This window comes from Anomaloglossus baeobatrachus, chromosome 1 (genome assembly GCF_048569485.1).
Source record: "Anomaloglossus baeobatrachus isolate aAnoBae1 chromosome 1, aAnoBae1.hap1, whole genome shotgun sequence".
NCBI classification, from domain to species: domain Eukaryota; kingdom Metazoa; phylum Chordata; class Amphibia; order Anura; family Aromobatidae; genus Anomaloglossus; species Anomaloglossus baeobatrachus.
In genome coordinates, this window is record NC_134353.1 from 709,890,823 (window position 1) to 709,916,452 (window position 25,630).

The window sequence follows — 25,630 nt, forward strand, 5'->3', positions numbered from 1 at the left end:
CACTAAATGATCGGTTAATTAGTGGGTGTGTATAAAAAGAAACCCAGCACCCCAGACCTTCAATTCAACTGCAACTTGACCTCTGACAACATGCCAAAATCCACCCTGTGACGAAAGCCTTGATTATCAACAGGCTGAAGAACAGATCCACTGCAGAGGTGGCTGGCACCTTTAATGTGTCTCAGCGTCAAGTACAAAGAATTAAAAAAAAGATTTGAAGAGACTGGAGATGTTTTTGACAAGCCCAGATCTGGCAGACCCCGCAAGACAACTGCTCAGTAGGAACGTTTGTTGGTTAGAAAATCCAAAGCCAGTCCCTCTTCCACTGCAGCAGAGATCCAAATGGCCTGGTCACCTCAAGTCCCTGTGTCAACTAGAACAGTTTGTCGGATTCTGTCTCGAAATGGCCTCCATGGTCGAATCAGTGCCCAGAAGCCAGCACTAAACAAAAGGCAATTAAAAAAACGTGTGGCATTTGCCAAATCCCACAGCCTGCTAAACAGATGGACGCTGGAAAAGTGGCAGAAGGTGTATTTCTCTGATGAATCTTCAGTTGAATTACACCACAGCCGCCGCAAATACTGCAGGAGACCTACTGGAGCCCGTATGGATCCAGAAAACAGTAAGGTTTGGTGGTGGAAAGATCATGGTCTGGGGTTACATTCAGTATGGGGGTGTGCAAAACATTTGCAAGGTGGAAGGCAATATCAATAGCCTAATATATCAAGAAGTATTAGCTACCACTTACATTCCTAATCATAAAATGGGTCAAATTCTGCAGCAGGATGGTGCTCCATCTCATACATCCATCTCTACAACAAAGTTCCTCCTGGCAAAGAAGATCAAGGTGCTCAAGGACTCGCCAGCCCAGTCACCAGACATGAACATCATTGAGCATGTTTGGGATAGGATGAAAGAGGAAACTTGGAAGACAAAACCAACGAATCTAGATGAACTCTGGGAGGCATGTAAGACTGCATTCTTTGCTATTCCTTATGACTTCATTAATAAATTGTATGAATCATTGTTGAACCGCATGGATGCAGTCCTTCAAGCTCATGGAAGTCACACAAAATATTAAATATGGCTCTAATAGCACCACAACTTCATTCACTAATGTTATGCAACATATCTTTGTATTAGAAGTAAATTATTTGTTTGAATTTCACATTACTTTCTGTGGGCGACAAAACTTTTGTCTTGCCAAAATCTGACCTATCTGTGTTCATAAAATGATCAATATTTCAGCTTTCAGGCAATTTTATTTTCATAACCTAAACCAAATTTGGGAGGCTTTCAGCTTCCAAAGAGTAATTTATAAAACCAATGGATGAATTTAAAGTCAGGTTATAAGATTTTATTTACATAACATGGATAAGCGTCAGAACTTCTGTCAGGGTCAATGGGATAGACCTGGCTCACTCTACGTGGGGGTGCTCTGGAATAATAAGTCCAATGATATATAAATATATCCGGCACACCACAATGTTAGAGAAGAATCTTAGGTTTGGTTTGAAAAAAATGATTTATTGTGTATATACAAAAAAGTCCGTCCAACGTTTCGATCCAACCGGATCTTTCACAGGGACATTGGGACTAAATGCATAAAGGGACTGTCAAATCACATCAGCACAAGTAATGTTGGTCATCAAAGTATATGGGAAGACTGCATAAGCGGTCTCAGTAGTATACTTTGTGTTGTGGTGCTAAGGGAGTGTCCGTCAAGGACGTGTTGTGATCTCGTGCACGACTGGGGGTATATCCGGATCAATGGTGCTGATTAATGTAGGTAACACACTATCGGATGGGAGGTCCGATCATGTGTCAGAGAGGTGACGCCAAAGCAGTTCTTATATAGCGTTATCAGGGAAGGAGGAATATCAGTAATCGTAAGGGGATAAAGGTCAGACACGGGATACGTCTCTGAGGGTCACTTCCGGGATAGAGGAATTGGCAGCGCTGCCGGCTAGAGTGAGATGAGGGGAAGCCTGCAACTGCGTTAATGAGAAAGTAGATCTCCTGTGGTGGCGTCAGGGACTGTATACGTATGAGTGGTTTTGTCCTATTGACAAAACTTTATCCTTATTGCTTACTGTAACATCTGTTTGTGAAAGTATAGCATGAAATGAACAAATGAGATTCCAGGGGACACCTAAAAAAAAAGGTATAAAATTAGTGAAAACTGTACTATATTGTAGAGCAGAGTAAGAAAATGGATAGCAGATTTTTGATTTTCAAATAAGTAACATCATTCAGAACTCTAACTTCTGGAAACTATAGATTTCTGCTAAAGACACAATTTATTTGTGAATGACCTGATCCAACAGACATCCAGGAGCATAATATATGGTAGTAAAGCACAAGATAACCACTATGTCTTTAAGGCAAAGGAAGTATGTGTCTTAGTTTTGCATTGTTTTGCACCACTGTGCGTTGACTTCCTGACCAGACAGTACAGTAATAATCCCCAGTGTCTCCAACCTCCACTTTGCTGATGGACAGAACAGCTGATCCTCCTGTTATGGAACCAGTAAATCGATCTGATGTCCACGAAGGTCTAGAATTTTGATTATCAGTACCGCTACTGCTAACTACCAGTTTAGGGACACTTCCAAGGATCTGATACAGCCAAACTGGATAATTCCCTCCACCAACATTGCCGGTACTCAGACTACAAGTAAAGCGGATGCTCACACCTGGAGAGACGGATATTGGACCATCCTGGATCACAGTAAACTGTGCCGAGGAATCTGAAATAATGAATGACAAAAAAATGAGACAGTTAATTTGAAAAGAAAGCTGTGCTATAGTCAGAATACATCTGTTAACTTACATGAAATGTAAACTGTAAGAACAAAGAGAACAACCCAATGCATCATAAAGCTGAATTATGCGAAAAATCAATGAAAATGATTGAAAGGTCCAAAATCACTCATCATAAATACATGCTGTATGCAAACCACTGTGACGTCTATTGGTGAATTTTATATCTCCTCCCATACAGAGTGATTTTACATGTCAAAAACAGGATATTCTGTATCTTCCAAACTCTGGCATATACAGTTAGGTCCAGAAATATTTGGACAGTGACAGAAGTTTTGTTATTTTAGCTGTTTACAAAAACATGTTCAGTAATACAATTATATATATAATATGGGCTGAAAGTGCACACTCCCAGCTGCAATATGAGAGTTTTCACATCCAAATCGGAGAAAGGGTTTAGGAATCATAGCTCTGTAATGCATAGCCTCCTCTTTTTCAAGGGACCAAAAGTAATTGGACAAGGGACTCTAAGGGCTGCAATTAACCCTGAAGGCATTTCCCTCGTTAACCTGTAATCAATGAAGTAGTTAAAATGTCTGGGGTTGATTACAGGTGTGTGGTTTTGCATTTGGAAGCTGTTGCTGTGACCAGACAACATGCGGTCTAAGGAACTCTCAATTGAGGTGAAGCAGAACATCCTGAGGCTGAAAAAAAAGAAAAAATCCATCAGAGAGATAGCAGACATGCTTGGAGTAGCAAAATCAACAGTCGGGTACATTCTGAGAAAAAAGGAATTGACTGGTGAGCTTGGGAACTCAAAAAGGCCTGGGCGTCCACGGATGACAACAGTGGTGGATGATCGCCGCATACTTTCTTTGGCGAAGAAGAACCCGTTCACAACATCAACTGAAGTCCAGAACACTGTCAGTGAAGTAGGTGTGTCTGTCTCTAAGTCAACAGTAAAGAGAAGACTCCATGAAAGTAAATACAAAGGGTTCACATCTAGATGCAAACCATTCATCAATTCCAAAAATAGACAGGCCAGAGTTAAATTTGCTGAAAAACACCTCATGAAGCCAGCTCAGTTCTGGAAAAGTATTCTATGGACAGATGAGACCAAGATCAACCTGTACCAGAATGATGGAAAGAAAAAAGTTTGGAGAAGAAAGGGAACGGCACATGATCCAAGGCACACCACATCCTCTGTAAAACATGGTGGAGGCAACGTGATGGCATGGGCATGCATGGCTTTCAATGGCACTGGGTCACTTGTGTTTATTGATGACATAACAGCAGACAAGAGTAGCCGGATGAATTCTGAAGTGTACCGGGATATACTTTCAGCCCAGATTCAGCCAAATGCCGCAAAGTTGATCGGACGGCGCTTCATAGTACAGATGGACAATGACCCCAAGCATACAGCCAAAGCTACCCAGGAGTTCATGAGTGCAAAAAAGTGGAACATTCTGCAATGGCCAAGTCAATTACCAGATCTTAACCCAATTGAGCATGCATTTCACTTGCTCAAATCCAGACTTAAGATGGAAAGACCCACAAACAAGCAAGACCTGAAGGCTGCGGCTGTAAAGGCCTGGCAGAGCATTAAGAAGGAGGAAACCCAGCGTTTGGTGATGTCCATGGGTTCCAGACTTAAGGCAGTGATTGCCTCCAAAGGATTCGCAACAAAATATTGAAAATAAATATTTTTTTTTTGGGTTTGGTTTATTTGTCCAATTACTTTTGACCTCCTAAAATGTGGAGTGTTTGTAAAGAAATGTGTACAATTCCTACAATTTCTATCAGATATTTTTGCTCAAACCTTCAAATTAAACGTTACAATCTGCACTTGAATTCTGTTGTAGAGGTTTCATTTCAAATCCAATGTGGTGGCATGCAGAGCCCAACTCGCGAAAATTGTGTCACTGTCCAAATATTTCTGGACCTAACTGTAGTTTACAATTCAGTTAAGGCTATGTTAATGTTTTATTTACAAATCTGGATGTGGGGAGCAGAGCACCCAATAGTGTAATACCTTATTGAGGGAGAGTGGGTAAGTGCTTGCTTAATGTTCACCTGGTGGAGTTGTGACTGGTACAACTCCTATGTAGGCGTGAAGGAAAGCAGCTGCTGCTGCCTCGTGGATGGTGGATAGATCCTCAAATATTGTATCCAATTGGATAAAACATGATAGATCGGCTGTACTGCTGGAGAAAAATTATGATAATTGTAAAACAAGTGATGATGACCTAGTATCCGTACCCTGGCCCTAGGCCTGGAGTTTTCTGGGAACTACAGGTAACAATGCTGATCCGGCCACCTGGGTAATTAAAAAAAAAAGGAGAAAGAAAATAGGAATAAAACAAGCAAATTATACTTACAGAGTCTCCCGCTCAACTGTAACACTTCTTCCGAGGCCGCTCATTACTTCCAGGCATATTGTCACGCTCCCCGGGTCCTCACCCCCGCTCCCCGGCTCACCTGCCACGCTCCCCGCTCTCCAGCCTCCGGTGCCCGTCCTTCCCAGGCCCCCTGGTGCCCGATTCCGGCGCCCGACGGCTTCCCAGGATCTGGCCGGCTCCCCTACGTCCTCCTCTCAGCCTCCTTCCCTGGCTTCTGGCACCCGGGCGGCGCGCATGCGCATTAGGGCGCGCGCTGCGGTCACTGACCCTTTCTTAAAGGGCCAGCGTCCATTAACAGGAAATGAGGTTGAACAGGTACAGGGTATAAAGGGGGTTAGTGTCCAAGGGGGCGGGGCCTGATCTTCGTGTTTTCCAAGCTAGGAGTCAGGTCTCCTTGTGTCGTCTTGCCATACTCACGTATCTCTCTTCTAGAGCTGATCCTGCCTCGCCAGCCGGGCCTGCTGAATCCCGAACCCCGCACGCTGTCCGTCTGCCATCTGACAGTCCGTACCATCTCGGATCCCTGCAGTGACCCGTCATCTCGCTCCAAAAGGTTCCGGACCCCGCCTGACATCATCTCGGCTTCCGAACCTGAGCTACGTCACCCGGACCACCATCCGTGACTCCGTGGTCCCAGGGACTTCTTCGGTACCTTCACTTGCACGGACTGTTCTACTGCCCATACTGCTGCAGCTACCGGACTCCTTACCACCATCTTAGAGTTCGGCCCAGTGGATCCACCTCCTGGGTCTGCCCGACCGCCTGGCCCTGACACATATGCACTGCTTCCCTCACCCACCAGCAGTTTTGGTATCTGTGATTGGTTGCAATGAGACCGCCACTGTTGTCCTTGCCCCCCCTGGTGATGTTTATGCTTCCCCAGTCCTCCCCTTGTTCACCTAGTGCTGTTCGTGCCCACCTTTTGTTGTCCGCTACCCTCTTGTGCTGTTTGTGGTGCCACCAGTGCTGTCCATGGTGCCACCAGTGGTGTCTTTGTCCCCCAGTCCTGTCTGTGCCCCCCAGTTCTGCCCATGCCACCACCAGTGCTGTCCATTCTCATCTGTGTTGTCTGTGCTCTACAAGTGCTATCCATGCCTCCCAGTGATGTCTGTGCCGTAGCGCATCCAGTGATGTGTATGCCTCTCTTGTGATGTATATGACCCCAGCCCCTCCTGTGATGTATATGCCCCAGCCCCTTCTGTAATGTATATGGCTCCAGCCTCTCCTGTGATGTAAATGCCCCTCCTGGGATGTATCTGCCCCAGTGTCTCCTGTGAAGTATTTGCCCCAGCCCCTCCTGTAATTTATATTCCCCCAGCTTCATCTGAATGTATTTGCCCCCAACTCCTCCTGTGATGTATATGCCCCTCCTTTGATGTATTTTTCCAACATCTTCATTGATGTATATGCCCCAGCCCCTCCTGTAATGCATATGCCCCAGCCTCTCCTGTGATGTATATGCCTCCAGCATGAATGTGAGGACAATAGTTATAAGGCAATTCTGTAAAGACATCTGTCCTATACCTGTAATCCATTATCCTATACCTGAACCAGTCGGCAGGGTTTAGCCACTGCAACCAGTTATTTAGGGCATGCTTGTTGTCTTGAGCATTTGCTTCTCTGAATTTCTCCTTCAGTTCCATGGCTATAGCTATGTGTTTGTCAACTCTTAAAGAAAAGGTTGCATCCACATAAACAGGTCAGCCCTACTATTTGACACATTTCCACTTGACTGGCCATTAGATAATCCAATACTATGGTATGTTGATTAACACCTTAGCATGGAATCTGGTTTGATTGTTTAGTATGGTTATAGCACCAAACACTTTATCTGTGACATTATCAAAAAATGTTGCCAATAGTTCGATATTATGAGAATTATGTATGTCTATACCGATAATAGTGAGGGTGAGACCAAATTTTGTGTACCAAGGAGTATGTATCAGAGGTTTCGTTTTAGCATCCATATGTCTTAGTATTTGATCAAGATCTATCTCATCATGAGAGATGGTCCATGAAGCCAGAGTCAAGGCCGCTTTACACGCTGCGACATCACTCAAGCGATCTCGTTGGGGTCACAGAATTTGTGACGCACATCCAGTCGCTTTAGCGATGTCGTTGCGTGTTTCACCTATGAGCGATTTTGAATCGTCGCAAAAACGGTCAAAATCGCTCATCGGTGACATGCCCCCCTATTCTCGAATATCGCTGCTGCTCGGTGTACGAATTAGTTCGTCGTTCCTGCTGCATTACACATCGCTATGTGTGACACCGCAGGAACGAGGAACATCACCTTACCTGCCCCCAGCTGGCAATGAGGAAGGAAAGAAGTGGGTGAGATGTTACGTCCCGCTCATGTCCGCCCCTCCGCTTCTATTGGGCGGCGGTTCGGTGACGCTGTGTGACGTCGCGGTGACGCTGAACGAACCGTCCCCTTAGAAAGGAGGCGGGTCGCCGGTCACAGCGACGTCGCAGAGCAGGCATGTGCGTGTGACGCTGCCGTAGCGATAATGTTCGCTACGGCAGCGATCACACGACATCACATGTACGATGGAGGCGGGGGCTTTCGCGCTCGACATCGCTAGAAATTGCTAGCGATGTCTTAGCGTGTAAAGCGGCCTTCAGACTTGCCAGGTGTGACTCTGTATCAACTCCATCATAGGGCATAAATTTGTAAGCAAATGCACTGTGCACATAAGGCCCGTTTCACACGTCAGTGAAAAACACAGACGTTCTTCACTGACATGTAAAACACGCACATGTCCCTCCGTGTTCTGTGATTCATGGCACACGTGGGTTGTCCATGTGCAATCCGTGATCTGTCATCCGTGATCAGTGATTGCATATGGACATTACTCACCAGCCTTCGCTCCTGCTGTCCATGGTGCTAAAGTCTCCAACTCTGCAGCGTCCGCCTACCGCTCTCAGCACCTACTTCCTGGTCGGGTTTTCCTGCTGTCATGAATATTCATGAGCCAGGCAGAAGCTGCCGAGAGCAGAGGCTCCAGAGCGAATCGCAGGCAAAGTAAGTTGAAAATATTTAATATTTAATATGTCCGTGATTTTCTGGTATGTGTTTCACTGAACACACACGGATCACACCATAGTGTGGTCCGTGGGTCATCAGTGATGCCAGTAAAAAACTGACTTGTCTCCGTGCAGAATCACGGCCACGCGTGCACGCTTCACGGAGACACGTTCAGTGAAAAATCACTGATGTGTGAGCAGACCCATTGATTATAATGTGTCTGCGTATGTCAGTGATCCTGGTACGTTTTAAAAAAAGCACAAACGTACCAGAATTACTGACGTGTGAAACAAGCCTAATACATATTCTCAGGAAGTGTGATGTGGTCACTTCCTAGATGTGATAACAACCTGTAAGAGATTGTAAATGCATACCAAATGAGGGGTTGTAATGTTTGAGAAGGACAACAGGTTAATCTTAATATACATCTTACCGTTTCATTGCATTTGTTTTGAATCTCATCATATCCCAAACTGTTTAATAATTCATGACATTCTGTCCAGAAGTTCTTTCAGTAATTTCCTACATTAGGACTCCACCAACAAATAGTCCATCCAGCTATTGGGAGGTTTACCCTTGTGTTGTTATATCGAGAAGCACTGAGATTAGTGAGTAAAATAAAATTATCATCTTGTGCTAGAATAAGTTCATCTATAGGGACAGGAATACCTAAGAAAGGCATGGATTTGGAGGAGATGGGTGAGTGAGTACATATCCAACAATCCTTTACCATTGTTCTTTTGGCTACAGTGTCATACATGGTTCTTGTAGATGTTCATGTAAATCTCTTTTACCTCTCAGAAATTGTCTTTAATCAAAACACCATACTATATACCTGGCTTGATAACCATTTGGCTTACAGTAGTATTCAATGCCATGATGAACATCAGAAATACTCCTTTTTGTTCATCCTTCTAAAGGGAAATCAAGCTCAAACTCAGGATCGGTGGCATCTGTGGAAAAATATCAAACATTCCTGATTTGCACAATCACAATTATCACCACCAGAAGACACAATACACTTTTTCACTGTCCCCAGAGTCTTTTACTCGGATTAGACAACTCCTCATTGAGTGACATCCTCTTCTTCACAATATCCTCTTCATGCAAAGGAAGAACAGCACTGGAATAATCTTCAGCTGTTTCAGCAATGACTGAGGTGGAAATCTGAGGTAAGCTTATTTCTGCCTCATTTCAGATCATTTAAAATGCTTACGGATGCAACGCAGGGGTGGTTTTTGCTAATGATGTCTGCTGGCTCCTCTTTTGAAGGTGTAGGCGGTGCTGTCATCTCAGCTGTGGGTTACACATGTTTGCAGTATAATGCGTGGATCCAAGTCACTCTTGCTGCTACCTTGATGCTAAACGATAACTGCAAAGACAAAAGAAGCGCAGATAAGGTCTTTTTCAATAATATTAGCAAACCTCAAATGGAGTAGGAAGGCTCACCTCCTGTGGTAGTGAGAGGTCTCCCAACCATTGTAGAAGCATATATCATGGCTGCTCCAGCAACCCAGTACAAGATCCCAATGTGGGTAAATAATTTTAGTCCTGAAGAAAGATAAATATCTCTGAAACATGTTGCGAAATAAAGATCATAATCATTAATCAGCCTGTTTGTAATGAACCAGCAGGGGGAGCTGGAACACCAGGAGAGTGCTAGGTAGCAATTCTCCACTAGATGGCACTAGACTGTAACAAACCAGCAGGGGGAGCTGGAGCACCAGGAGAGTGCTAAGCAAAAACTCTCCACTAGATGGCACTACTCTCCCTAGTGGAAGGAGTGGATGGTAGTACGGGCTGGAGTCAGAGCCAGGAGGTACCAGGAATCAGACAGAGACAGAGTCTAGGGAGAGCCAAGTCATAAAACCAAGAGAGAATGTCAAAGACTGGGGGAGCACGTAAACCAGAGTTTAATTACAAGCCGAAGTCGGTAGCCGGGAGAGAAGGTATTAGCAGGGAGTATAGGAGAATGGAACAACAGAGGAGGGGAGCAGGGGTGTCAGAGAGAAATGGAGCTGGTCAGGACAGGAAAGCAGAGAAGACAGAAAGTCAGGATGGAGGCAGGGAGAATGTAAACAGTCAGGACAGGAGGCAGGGGAATAGACATAGTTAGGACGGGAGGTAGGGAGGACGGACGTAGTCAGGACGGGGGCAGGTTCAGAACTTACAGGGACCAGCGGCACACTGCAGAGCAGAATTATAACTGGCGCCGCATGAACGGAAATACCCCATAGTTAAGGCGCCGTGATCGTGGGAACGAGGCACGGTGGGGGGCCTCTCCCACCGGCCACTCTCCAGGGAACACTGACAGCAGGTAGTCATGACAGTACTCCCTTCTCAAGGGGGGCCACTGGACCCCCAGGTTTTACAGGAAACCTCCGATGAAAGGCCCTAATCAAGCCGATCAACTCACACAGAGCATGTCAGCACCCAAGACCTATCTTCTGGCCCGTAACCCCTCCAATGAATCAAATAATGGAAGGAATTATGAACCCTCCGAGAGTAGACAATGGTTTGACCTTCATATTCTGTCTCACTGTCCAGCAGAACAGGAGGAGGTGGAAAAGGCGAGGCCAAAACCAAAGGGACTAAAGGTTTGAGCAACGACTTGTGAATAACATTGGGGATGAAAAGAGACTGAGGAAGCCGCAAACAAAAAGCAACTGAGTTGACCACCTCAATAATCTCATAAGGACCAATAAAGTTAGGAGTCAGTTTGACAGATAGGACCTTAACCTTGATGTTCCTGCTGTTCCTAGTGGATAACCACACCTTATCACCCACCTGAAAGACTGGCCCCACAGAACATCTCCCATCCGAATAGCATTTCTGGCGACCCTGAGCCAGCCCAATTTTCTGCTGGACATCCCTCCAAACCTCCCCCAGAATAACTGAGTCAACCCCCGGACAGCCGGAATCCAACCTGTAAAATTCCCCATAATGAGTGTGGAACCCATAATTACAAAAGAAAGGGAACGTTCCTGTAGACTGTTTAATATGGCTATTAAAAGCGAATTCTAAATTCTACAAGGGACAAAGATGAGCGCCAATCATCTTGCTGGACACTCAACAAATAATGTAGGATCTGTTCCAGGATTTGATTGGTCCCCTCTGTCTGCCTGTTGGACTCCGGATGATATGCCAAAGAGAAGGCCAAATCAACCCCCACCTTTTTTCAAAATGCCCTCCAAAACCGGAAAGCAAACTGCACCCCTCTATCGGACATGATACTCCGAGGCACCCCTTGCAACCTAACCACCTGTTCGATGAATAGTCTGGAAAGCATCATCGCATTGGGCAAGCCAGATAGGAAAAAAGATGTGCCTCCTTGCTAAATTATCAACCACCACCCAAATGACAGTCATACCATTAGAGATAGGGAGGTCCATAATGAAATCCATGGACAGATGGGTCCATGGTCTTTCAGGAACTAGCAGTGGAACCAGTTCCCCGGCTGGCCGGTTATGACAAACCTTGATATGTGCACAAGTGACACAGGCAGACATGAAATCAGCCACATCTGAGTACATAGAAAGTCACCAAAAGAGATGAGCAAAAGCCCTGCAAGTGGCCGAGATACCGGGGTGTCCACTAAGTACTGACTCATGGAATTCCTGAAGCACCTGCAACCTGAGGTGCACCGGGACAAATAATTTAGAGTCCGGTACTGCAGAGGGTGCCGACGACTGAGTCTCACGGATTTCAGTCTCCAGCTCAGAGGACAAAACTGCGACCCCCACCCCTTGAGGCAGAATGGAGGAGGGAGGCTCAGGAAGAGACACGGGGTCCAGACTACGGGACAGAGCATCTGCCTTAATATTCTTGGACCCAGGTCGAAAGGTAATAGAAAAATTAAATCTGGAAAAAAACAATGACCACCTAGCTTCCCGCGGGGTCAACTACTTTGCAGACAGCAGAAACCCCCACAAGTGACCCCATTCCTCTAGTAGTGTAGTGAGTATTTTGAAACAACCAGTAGCATATATTTGCACAGAGGGTAATAGGACAAAATTGACTTCTTAGATTGTTAAGCATTTTTACCAAACATGGAAATATCCCATGTGTGATTGAAAACTACTGTTTGGGCACATGACAAGGCTCAAAAGTGGAAGTGCACTATTTCATTTTAGTAGTGAAAGTTAGTTGGAATAGATTGTGGATGCCATGTTGCATTTGCAGAGCCCCTGAAATATTGAAACAGCAGAAACCCTCTCCACAAGTGACCCCTTTTTGGATATTGCCTCCATCAAGGAATTTATTTAGGTATTTAGTGAACATTTTGTATGTATAGGAGCTTCATAGAAGTATATATTATTGTGATGTGAAACTGAAAAAAATATTTATTGCCACTAAAATGTTGCTTTAACTGCAAAATGTTCATTTTTATAAGGGATAATGGAGCAAAATGGTCAATGGAATGTGTTACATAATGTATGCTGAGTATGCAAATCCCCAATATGTGGTCCTAACCTACTGTTCAGTGACCCTGCAAAGGTCAGAAGGGATAGAGAACCATTTTGGAATGCAGATTGTGATGGTATGTTGTCCGGGTGCCATATCACATTGACAGAGCTGCTGAGATGGCAGAACTCCCCAAAAGTAACCCCATTTTAAAAACCACCTGTCAATTAATTCAACTAGAGGGGCAGGGAAAAATGTTGACACCAGAGGTGCTTCACAGAGTTTTATACAATTGGGTCCAAATTATTATTTATTTTCACAGGACGTCATAGGTAAAACTAAACTCTATAGTTTGTTATTAGTGATGAGCGAGCATGCTTGGCACTGCTCAATACTCGATCGAGCATTGGGGTGATGCGGGCATGCTGTTTACTCAATCGAGTACCGAGGGTGTTAAAACGAAATATAGAGCTAGTAATGGAGAGGCATCTATCAGACACCCTCATTACTAACCTAGTAAGTAAAGATAAAAGAAGACACACAGAAATATAGTTTATTTGAATAAAGACTCCCCTATGCTATCCCTCATTCATCAATTTATTTAGAAAAAATCCACAAAGCTCTGACGTAATCTATAGTGTACTGGTCCCATGACGTCCCCTGAATCAATACTCAAACAAGAATGAGGGTCCATAGGTCACTCCTAGTCAGCGCCAGACCCGGAATTTCTTACACGAAATGACGTCACTGAGTTACTGATGTCACCACGTGTGAGAAATTCCTGGTCTGGCACTGTCTGTAAGTGACCTATGATGCCTAGTTCTAAGAAAGAGGCTTTATGGGTTACTACTGGTAAGTGCCAGACCCGGTATTTCTCACTCATGGTGACATCATTAAGTTAATGACATCACCACGTGACAAATCCTGGGTCTGATGCTGACTTGCAGTGATATATGCAGTCTTGTTCTCAGAACCTGCATATTTGCCAATTTTTGCTATCTGCTGATTGACCATCATTTGCAGTAAACATCATGAACTGCTTTTTAGAAAATGATCAAATTACATTACAATCATCTTTGTAAATCCCTGTGGTTTCTACTACCTACATCTACTCTCCTGGCTCATTCCTTTCTTTCCTTTTTTTCTGCTTTGATTGTGTGTCTCCCTGCAAGTAGAACATTTGCCCAGGTCCTCAATTATCCCACTTTCATCCAGTGAACCAAGTCCACTGTTACATGTCCCATGGTCCAAGTGTTCATTCTGACCTGCGGCATTAAAGGGAACCAATCACCAGGAGTTTCATATATAAGCTAAAGCCAGTGCTGTACTTGCACTATCAGGCTGATTCTATACATACCTTTAGTGGTCAGCTCGGATGTTTAGGTTTTAAAATCCAAAAAAGTAAACTTCATAAAATGAGCTGCATGTTGAGTGGCAGCTGCACTGGAGCAGATAATATATTCATAGTTATATTATACAAACGATTCACTTTGTCTGTTGCAGGACCTGTGTGAGGTCATACCCATGTGACCAGAAGGGGCGGGGCCTCAGCCAACAAAGCTGGATATCATGTTATATGGGTATGACCTCACACATGTCCTGCAAGAGACAAAGTGAATCATTTATATAATACTTGTGCTAATTCTAACAAAGGGAGTTATAACTATGAATATATTATCTGCTCCATTGCAACTGTCACTTAAGTGTGCCACCCCCACGTCAGTAGCAGCCGGGCTGCTCGGATCCGGACCCGCAGTGACTCGAGGGATTTCCGGACCCGGGGGTCACGCGGACACTCAAATAAAAAGGGGATGTATATATATGTCGCGGGCGGAGGGGCCGCGCTCGCTACGTTCGGGTCCGGGGCTGCTGCTGCTCGGCGGCTTGAGCGATGGGCCGGACCCGGGGACTCGAGCAGCACTCCTCGCCCACGAGTGAAAAGGGGGTGGTTTGTTTGGGGAGATAGTTCGTGACGCGACCCACGGATCGTGGTGATAATGGGCACCACCGCTGCTGATGACGGGGATCCCGGGAGCGATGGTAGGGAGCAGCTAGGATGTTGGATCCCCCTCCGTGGGTAGGGGGGTTGGTGATCCCGGGGCCCGGATGGTGGGTACGGGGAGGCAGGTAGATCAGGGTGCATGGTTGCAGGGGCAGCGCGGCACGGTGCCGGATGGCACTGGTGTTCTCACTCAGACACAGATTCACAGAGTCTCTGGTAAACCAAACGGCTGGATGGACGGGTCCCGCAGCCGGCTGCAGTGTCTTTGCTCTCCCCGGACGGCTGATGGTGGCTGTCTTTCCCTGCACCTTTGTAGAATGTATTGACTCCAATGGTTTCCCACTGGTAGTCCGCTCCCCGGCGTATATGTACCGAAGGAGCCCGTTTTGCCCGCAGGCGCTGGCCCTTGGATCTCTAGCCTATGGCGGTGGTTTTTATCCTCACGGTGTGGACGGTTGCCTTCTGTTGGGTCTTGGGTGTTAGGGAACCCCGGGGGTTCTGGTCACTATCTGATTCGACCATTGTCGGCAGCTCCTAGCCTGGTCGGGGTCTGATGGCCCTGCCTTTTTGTGCTTGGTACAACTCTGCTCCCCGGCTCGGAACCGGCGGGCCACCGCCCGTCCCCGGTCCTGCGGTTTTGCTGACTTGCACCACCTCCTGCAGACGACCACCACCGTCTGCCGACCTTGCTGACAGTGTCTGGGCCCCTACCCAGACACTCACAGTTTCTCCTTCACTCCTCCAACTCCAAGACTGCACTAAACTCACTGTTTTTCCCACCTCCAGACCTGTGAACTCCTCGGTGGGTGGGGCCAACCGCCTGGCTCCGCCCCACCTGGTGTAGACATCAAGCCTGGAGGGAGGCAACAAGGATTTTTGTTTGGCTGTTGTTGCCTAACCAAGGGAGGGGGTGTGTGGTGTTACGTCTGTGACTACCTGGCTAGTCCAGGGCGTCACATTCCCTCTTGGAGAAATGCAGACCGTCCGCGGGCTGCCCGTCCATCACCGGTTTTATTTCTGAAAAATATAAGTTAACAGGGAAAAACATAGAACAATAAGCATATTTTTAATTCTTCCCTTACGGGAGGCATGTCACTTAAATGTTGCAAACAGTATAAAACACTTTTATTAATAACGGACGGGTCCATGTTCCTCCACTTCCCCACCCAAGCAACCTACACCTTGATGCTGCCCCTAAGAAACGGGCAGCACCCCTCTTCCCCAGTCCGGAAGCAGGTACTCGGTTCCAGGTCACCCAAGCGGGAACGGGTATGGTGTCTCGCACCCGGCTGTCACTTCAGGGGACCCCATGTCCAGGGGGACCCCTGACCCCCGGAGGATGGTCACCGGTCCTGGTGGTGACCGGACCCCAGCCTGCTCTGCTGCGGGTCCTTCCTCCAATCTGCCTCTCAGGAGGCAGTAACGGAAAACAGCCCACGAATTATTTACAAGGCCACAAGTTCGTGGTTGGCCTGCAAGTTCGCGGCCTTGTCTCTGGAAGGGGCTTAGTGGGAACACATAAAGTCCCCACAGGGACAACTTTGTTCTTTAACGGACAGTAATCAGGTGAGGTATTCGGATTATTGGTGCTCATTCATTAAAAACGTAAAACAATAACATGGTGCTGATGGTCCCAACGGGGACAACTGGGTGGCAACAGAGGACCGCTGCCTTACTTGAGGTCGCCTTCCTCATACGCCTCCTCCAACTCTACATCCGGATGGTACGGTGGTGGAGGGGACTGGGACCGCATCTGTACACCGCGGCCTTCCCTCTGCTTCACATCTAGGGCAAACCAGCCCCTCTCCCCGCAGTGTCGGGTGTAGATCACCGGGTCGCCCGGTTGCAGGTCACAACCCGGGTGGCCCGTTGGAAGGTGAGAGTTTACATCACGGCGGGCCACAAATATTTTGGCCTCCAGGCCCGGCTCGTAGATGAAGCCATATCCACGTTGAGGGTCAAACCGTCTGACCTGGCCCTCGTGAATCGGGCCCCGCACCCGGAAAGTGACATTTCGGAGATTGTTCTTCTCCCTTATGATGCGTGCCAGCACTTCGGCCCTCTGCTGCTCTCTGGCGGCAATTTCACGGCCCAGCTGGCTCGGCTCTCTGTCCCAGTAAGGGGCGTCTGCATGCCCCTGCGCACGGGTCGGGCCCCGCTGGACCTCCCCCACACCGGCCACGACCGGTTTCCTCTTTGGGGGGTCCTGCGGTGACGCGGCCTGGGATGCTGCTTTGCAGCAGCGACCCGGTACAGCCTCAGCCGAGGCATGGAGTTTGGGGACAACAGGCCTCACCTGCTGGGCCTTCCTGTTCGCAGCTTCCACCTCTTCCGTAGCCGGACGGACTGCCAGAGCCGGGACGGTCTTGGATACGGTCACTTCCGGGGCCGACGGCTTCTTTTCACGGACGGGCACCTCCCGAGGGATCTTCCACGGCAGCGGGATTAGTGCAGGTCTCTCACGGGTAATGCCTACAGGGTGGTCCTCTAGGGTGGACGGGTTGAACTCCGGTGTTGGGGGCAGCGGACCTAGTGCCTAACCAGGGGAGGGGGGGGTGTGGTGTTATGTCTGTGACTACCTGGCTAGTCCAGGGCGTCACATATACGGGATTGTTGCAAGTACTTCGTGACGCCACCCACAGTGTGTGGTGAGATGTAGCACCACCGCTGCTGTTAGGGAGCACCCGGGGCAATGGGATGGCAGCTGGATGCTAACCCCTCCGTGGGTAGGGATGGTTGCCCCGGGGCTCAGTGTCCAAAATACGAGGAATGATGTAGGCCGGAGGTGGCGGGCCGGACCGGGGAGTGTTGGTGTACTCACTGTGGAATAATTGCACACAAGTCCGTTGGTAAACCAAGGTGTCAGTGGCCGGCTGACGCGTCCGGATGTACTCAGGTCCCACACCCGGGCTGGTGTACCGATGTCCCTTCCTCCGGCACTCTGTAATTTTTTTGTGTTCATTTGACCCGTGTGGAACGGGAGAAATCCGCTCCCGGTGTTTTGTGTACCTGAGGAGCCGTTGCCTGCGAACACTGACCCTTGGGATTTCAGTGGGTGATTTCGGATACCCTATCCACCGCGGTGGGCTGCTAGTTCGCTCTATCTTTTATAATGCAATATGCTAGGGCTGAGAAAGAGTCAGGTGACCGATCAAGGTCACAATGTTTTCTTCCAGATTTTGCATAAATATAAACTTTTATTCTATATTTTTTTATCTTATAAGCTGTAGCCATATGATGTTATTTCCATTTCAAAGCATCATATTACACATTTACAAAATAGCCAAAAAATAAACATAACATCAAATATTCAGAACGCCAATATTTCTGGAAACTACTAACAGAATTCTAATTAGGCTGAGCACACACGGCGAGAAAAATGGAGCGAATGGAATGCGATAAAAAAGATCGCATTTCACCCGGACCCTTGTTACTCTAAGGGGCCACTCCCATGAGCGATTTTTTTTTCCTACTAATCGGAAAACAATCGCAGCATACTGCAGATGGAATCCGATTTGTTTTCAATCGCACATATATAAGTCTATGGGTGCGAGAGAAACATCACATTGCACTCACATTACACCAGTGTAAAGCGGGCTTTATATGCTACGAGATCGCTACAGCGATCTCGTTGGGGTCACGGATTTTGTGACGCACATTCGGCCACTGTAGCGATCTCGTTGTGTGTGACTCCTAGGAGCGATTTTGGATAGTTGCAAAAACGTCCAAAATCGCTCCTCGTTGACATGGGGGTCCATTCTCAAATATCGCTGCTGTCGCGTGGGCGAAGTTGTTCCTCGTCCCTGTGGCAGCACACATCGCTACGTGTGACGCCGCAGGAACGAGGAACCTCTCTTTACCTGCCACACGCCAGCAATGAGGAAGGAAAAGGTGGGCGGGATGTTCGTCCCTCTCATTTCAGCCCCTCCGCTTTGATTGGCCGGCCGCTTAGTGACGTCGCGGTGACGTCGCTGTGATGCCGAACGTCCCTCCACCTTTAGGGAGGGATTGTTCGGCAGTCACAGCGACGCTGCCAACCAGGTAAGTGCGTGTGACACTGCCGTAGCGATACTGATTGCTGTGGCAGTGATCACCAAATATCGGCATAATGATAGGGGCGGGTGCTATCACGCTCGCCATCACTAGCATCGGCTAGCGATGTCGCAGCGTGTAAAGCCCGCTTAATGCGAGTACAGCGTGAGAATTGCATCAGCTGACAATGCAGGAGGTAGGGAGATTGTGATGGTGGAATATGGGGGGTTTTGTATCATTTTGTGTAGGTTCGTATTTTAGGTGTGGTGCTCTGTCCATTCTATGTACTCCTTGTGTGCACATTATCCTGTTTGCAGGTTAATCACGCCCTGCCGGGCTTTTGTCCCTAAGTCTGGGGGAGAGGGGCCTGGGATCCACCTAAACTTTCTGCTTACCTGGGGGATTATTCAATCTGTCTGAGAACTTCATGAGAGAAGCAAGAAGATTCATCCTCTGGGAGAGAACCTGCGACTCCCCAGAGAGACCTGGTCATTAATTGCTTACTGGACTATATCCGTGTTTCTGGACTATTTTACCCTCTGTGTGGTAGATTATTTTATGGACCGTCTGATTTTGCTCGGAATAAATGTTCTTTGGATTTTTTACCCATCTCTCGCTCTGTTGATTGAATAATATTGGAGAAGGACCTGTCGCGGGTGGGGGCGCAGACCACAGCAGGGGGGGCTACTCGAGACACTCGGATCCGGGATCGTGGTTGTGGCTCGAGTGGCAGCCGGATCTGGGGCTCGTGCAGCAGCCCGTCGCCCACAACTTAATAAAGGGATTATTTACAGGGGAGAGTTTGTCAGTGACGCCACCCGTGGGTTGCGGTGATAGTTTTGTGACACCGCCACTGCCTTGGTACGGGGCATCTGGGGCTGATGGAGCTGGGCAGCAGGTTGGTATCCCCTCCACGGGTAGGTGAGGTTTTGTCCCGGGGCCCAGGTGTAGGTGGAGTGGAATGTTGAGGCGCAGTTCACAGGCTGGACCAGATGTTACCAGTGTACTCACAGTTTTCAAATAAGTCACACAATGTCCAAGTAGTAAACCAAGTGCCGGATACCAGTAGCCTCCGGAGGGGTGTGCTCGGGTCCCACACACCGGTGAACAGAACAGGGGCCCTTCCTCCTGCACTCTAGTTTGGTGTCTCATGTGTTGACTAGTTTGCATGAAACGGGAAAAGTCCACTCCCGGTGTCTTTGCTGTGGGAGCTGTGGCCTGCGAGATCTGACCCTTGGGATTTTTGCAGGCACTTGCAGACACCCTATACCCCACGTTGGGCTACCGTCTCGCTCTGGACTACTAGTGGGGCAAGACTTGGAATCTTGTCCCCTGCTGGTGAATCGGAAAGGTGCTTGAAGCTGTCCTCACCCTGGGGTCCAGGTACCCCGACTGTGCACGGTCTCCGGACCGGATTCTCACTGTCGGCACCGCAGGCTACAACCCTTCCCCGGTCCACTTTAGGTCTCCCGTGACCGGATCTCCGTCGCCTTTGGCCCTGCTCTGCCGTCTGCCACCTAGTCATCTCAGGTAGTCTGGTAGTCCGGGAGCTACAACCCCCAACTACCACTTCACTCCTCTCACTTCCTCTGTTTACTACACACTGACGTGTTCCCTCCCATGACACCTCAGGACCCCTAGGTGGGCGTCACCATCTGCCTGGCCCCGTTCACTGGTGTGTCCCTATTGTCCTTGAGGGGGTAACTAGGCTTTTGTGGCTGGTGTTTGTACCTGTGTGTGGGGTTGTGTTGGTAGGATAAGGAGGAGAGAGTCCTGCATCTGGAAGATGGGTGCAGGCTCCTGTGACAAACTGATTTTGTCAGGGCATCACAGACCCTGTGACAGAGATTAATCTCTCCCTCTCCTCCGCGCCCGCCCTGTCCACCGCGGCTGTGCTGCGATCGCAGGCATCACAGTGGCATGACAGTTGCATGACATTCGGCTTACACTCCAGTAGAGTGCATTATTGCCCATGTGTCCCCAGCCTAAAAGCTGGAATTCATTCATAAATGTGCAGAGCATGAAACATCTCAGGGAGAGTCATGTATGTAAATACCACACAGAACTTAAGCAGTTACTGTATGTCTTCAGGAAATAAAGCAATGAGGAAGCATAAGTGTCTGTGTTCTGTATGTTTTGTACCACTGTCTACTGACTACCCGTCCAGAGAGTACAATAGTAATCCCCAGTGTCTCTAATTTCAGCTTTGCTGATGGACAAAACAGCTGATCCGCCTGATATGGATCCAGTAAATCGATCTGATGTCGATGAAGGTCGATAATTTTGATTAGTAGCACTGCTATTACCAACTACCATATTAGGGACACTTCCAAGGATCTGATACGTCCAAAATGGATAATTCCCTCCACCAACATTGCCGGTACTGAGACTACAAGTAAAGCGGACATTCGCACCTGGAGAAATGGATATTGGACCATCCTGGATCACAGTAACCTGTGCCGAGGAATCTGAAAGAAAGGCAAATAGAAATGAGGTAGATTAAAGGAAAATAATAAAAATGTACATTAAACTTAGAATATATCTGCTAACTTACATGGTAGATAAACTGTAAGGAGAAGAACAGCCCAGTACATGATAAAGCTGAATTGTGGGAAATTTAGGGAAAATGATTAAAAGGTCCCAGATCATCCAACATAAATATGGACAACATGCAAATCAGAGGCATTTTCATTGGTCAGTGTCATACTGTCTTTCCTCCCATACAAGTAATTTTACTATCACTGGGAAAAAAACAGACACAAAACAAAAACAGAGGATATTTGCAATGCTGTAGATGTGGTCGAGCACTCCTACTATGTAAAGTGCAATGTGTTATGTGCTGTAAATGTGTTAACAGTGTGTAGTGAAGTGTATAAGTCAGATAAGCTTTAAATTAAGACATAAGTAGGGATGAGCGGAGTTGGACTGTAAAAGTTCGGATCTGCACAGTTTCAAAGGTACTTGGGTGCTGGTCCCTGAGTCGGGATTCTGGGTGTTTGATCCAGATCCAAAACTTGAGAAATTAAAAAAAATAAAGGAAAAATAAAGAAAATAAGAATGAAGTGAGTGCTTCATACCTACCGAGGCTCCATCATGGCGGCAAACTGCTTCCAGGTCTCACATTCACTTTCTGGGCCGCTCGTTATCGCTCATTATTATATGTATCAGTTGAAAAAATTCACAAATCTGCACCATCAATAATATCAATCAAGAGGGCATGAAGCCACTCGAGAACTCAAACAATAATATATCCGATAGAGAAAAAGTTCATACTCTATAAGTATTTAAATATATATTACTTTATTAAACAATTTAATGAAAAATACCAAAAAAGTGATATAACCATACATATGGAGGTACAGGTGTGGTACAAAAAAGAGATGAATCACGAATACAAAAGTATTGGCCTGGTGTCTGTGATTGATTGCAGTCAGACATGCCCCAAGCCTGTGTAACAGCGTCTGCCTGCAACCAATGACCGGCATTGTCTATGGGTCAGTATCAAGGTATAAAAATAAATAAACAATTGGCGTAGGGTCCCCCCGTATTCTAGTACCCAGCACAGAAAATGCCCATGGCTACGGGCTGCAGCCCCCAGCCGGATGCTCATCTTGGCTGTGTATCAAAATAAGAGGAACAGCATGCAGCTTTTTTTTTTATTATTACTATTTAAATAAATAATTAAAAAAATTGACATACGGTCCCCCCCAATTTTGATACCCAGCCAAGATAAAGCAAGATAGCTGGGGGCTGGTATTCTCAGACTGGGGAGGTCCATGCTTATTGGACCACCCCACAGCCTAAAAATAGCAACCTGCAACCGCCCAAGATTGTCGCATCTATTAAATGCAACAAGCTCGGCACTTTACCCGGCTTTTCCCTTTGCCAGGGTGTGGCAGCAATCGGGGTAATAGTAGGGGTTAATAATAGCCCACAGCTGCTACAAAACCCTAGATTAATGATGGCAGGCATCTATGAGACACCTCATCACTAATCTGTAAGTGAAATTAGATAAACAAAAACACCGGAAAACTCCTTTATTTGGAAACAAATACAAAAACACCCTCTTTCACAACTTTACTAACCCCCTAAACATCCCTGCAGGTCCGACGTAATCCACACGAGGTCCCACAGCTATTCAGCTCTGCTACATCTCAGTCACAGTGAGCGGCCATAGAGCATGACTGCCCACTGTAGGTGTTCGTCGCACACAGACAATGACTGAGCCGCGATGACGCTGGAGGTTCCCACCTGTGACTGCAAATAACCTTAGTGATATCACCACTGATCGCTGCGGCTCATTCATTCTTTGGAGCGCACAGCGGGCAGTCATGCTCTATGGCCGCTTGCTGTGACTGAGATGTAGCAAAACTGGAATCATTGTGGGACCTCATGTGGATTATGTCACACTCAAAAACGCAATGAAAAAAACGCAAGTAACTTACTTTATCTAAAAGATGCAGAAATGTTGCAACATAAAAAAACTCACCAAATACTCATCATGGTAACAATCTAAAGAATTCAAAATTTAAGTTTATATTTTATTGAAAGAATATATGAAAATAAGAAAACAATAAAGCAGAGAAAAGCTGAGGGTGGTTTTATCGTGTTTTTGTTGCTGAGATATTTGTCTGTTTTTGGTATTTCATGTTATAAATAAAGCTGTTGTGTTCATAAAACTTCCTGCTATTTGGCTTTAAAAGAATATTATTGATACAGTCTTGTGCGGATTGCATGCGCTTTTAGTGAATTTCTGCAGTGGATGTTCAATAAAAGCCATGTGCTTTGTCCTATTCTACTGCAATTCTTGAAGCAAAATCTGCACATAAAACTCATGGATTTAAAAAATGCACCATATGTCAGTTTATGCAGCGGAAAAAAGAGCACAACAGACATGAGATTTTTTATTAATCCCAATTCACTTTCCTAAATCTGTAAAATGCTACATTTTTATGCAGAGAAAATATAAACTTAAAAATTCCTTGTGGGACATAAACCATAGTCTCAGGTGCAGGGATGCACATATCATTGGTACAATCTGTACAGCCACACAGGGGCCTAAGAGTAAGGGGGTACAGATGAGCAAACCCAAGGTTCAGTGTTCCTACCAAACACAGACTTTACAAAAAAATAGTTTGTGTTTGGTGTTCAATTGCTTTACGTATGTGAGCAGCACTGTGCTCAGGTACGCTCAGTGCTCTACCCAGTGTGAGCCGCTTCAGTGTTTAAACTTCTCGCACTAGGGGTAACAACAGCATAATCGGATGTAGTGTGCCCCATACAAAACAAAATGGAAAATGGATAATGGCTGACTGCATGTGGGCGGATGCTCAAACTACCCAATTAGTAACTTCCATTGGGGTTCAGGACAAGTCCGGGTCACAATCCAAACTTTATCTAAAGTCGGCTGAACCCGCGGAACTAAACTTCCACGGGTACGCTCATCTCTATCTAATACTCTATCCCTCTACTCCATAATCTCAACCATTACTAATTGCAGACTTCGGCTATGTACGCACGCTGCGTTTTTTTGACGCTGCGTTTTTGTGCGTTTTTGGCCGCTAAAAACGCACAAAAACGCACCTGCGTCAAAAAAACGCATCAAAAAACGCATGCGTTTTTACCGCGATTTGGTGCGTTTTTGGCTGCGTTTTGCTGCGTTTTTGATCTGTGCGTTTTGCTGCGTTTTTCCAATGCATTGCATGGGCGGAAAACGTAGAAAAACGCAGGAAAGAATTGACATGTCCATTTTTTTTTTCAAGCTCAAAAACGCAGCTTAAAAAAACAGTTGTGTGTTGTGTGTGGGATATTTATATCACGCTCAGCTCCGCCCCTCCGCTTTGATTGGCCGGCCGCTTAGTGACGTCGCGGTGACGTCGCTGTGATGCCGAACGTCCCTCCTCCTTGAGGGAGGGATTGTTCGGCAGTCACAGCAACGCCGCCGACCAGGTAAGTGCGTGTGACGCTGCCGTAGCAATAATGTTCGCTGCGGCAGCGATCACATGATTTCGCTTGCACGACGGGGGCGGGTACTTACATGCTCGATATCGCTAGACATTGCTAGGAATATTGTCCGCGTGTAAAGCCACCTTTAGGGATGAACGTATATAACCACTGGCTTCAACTTGTACATTCTAATATTTTTCATTTTAGGCGTAGATGCAACAATGTCATCGCCACCCCAAAAAAACAACCCTACATCAATACTCCGCCACAGGTGCATTAAAAGCGAGGTAAATCCAACCGTTAGAAACTTTTTGGGTAAGCTAATGTTAGGTAATAGATAATGGCAAATCAGTGTAATTTCATCTTTTCACATCAAAGCCTTCTTTGGAAGATGACAACAGGGAGGCAGCAATGGTGGAAGAGTCCGAAGTTACGAGAACTGTGAGGATTGTTAGGGTTTGTTACACGTGTTTTTTACTTTAAAAATGTGCCTTAGAATTTTGTTTTGTTTTTGATACAGACGTCACCCACCAGTCAGACCAACAGTGAAGCAGCAGGAACTTCCCACAGACGTCAGGTTAGTCGACGTGGTCGCATAAGGGTACATGGACTTTTTAATGAACATTTGAACTTTTAAGAAATTGGTTGACACTTTATAATTGATGGCCTGTGTTTTGGCTTATATCGTTAGTTTTGGCGGGAAACGTGATCAGCACAGCAGAAGGGGAAAAATGGGCCCAGCACCAATATCCAATTTGCAAAATAAAAAAAATCCTTAATTCAACATGGTTAAAAAATAGTAGGGATAAGAATCCATGACATACAGAAAATGGGCATGAAACTTGACGCGTTTCAGACTTTACATATTAAAAACAAAAGAGTCCTTAATCATAAATAAGTACATGTTCAAAAAGCGATGGTCTTTATAGTTCAAAAGTCTATAGACAAATAAAGAGAGGTGTGTTCCGCATGAGGTGAAAGGAGGGCCCTCTAACCCGCACTAAATATACCCGGGGTTAAACTGGCCTAGGCCAGATTATACCCCGGGGTATAAAC

General features: G+C 46.6%; 1 protein-coding gene and 1 gene segment (V, D, J or C); both read right to left on the reverse strand.

The window, feature by feature from the left end:
• LOC142249649 (Ig lambda-1 chain C region-like) overlaps positions 1 to 2,904 on the reverse strand; it is a 609,515-nt gene extending 606,611 nt beyond the window's left edge. The window contains 2 exon segments of the C gene segment in view: positions 2,697 to 2,750; positions 2,834 to 2,904. Of these exon segments, the coding sequence occupies positions 2,697 to 2,750; positions 2,834 to 2,879 (100 nt within the window).
• The window catches only part of LOC142249623 (immunoglobulin lambda-1 light chain-like), a 757,490-nt gene that overhangs the window by 622,589 nt on the left and 109,271 nt on the right, over positions 1 to 25,630 (reverse strand). The gene's annotated exons all lie outside the window — the stretch shown is intronic.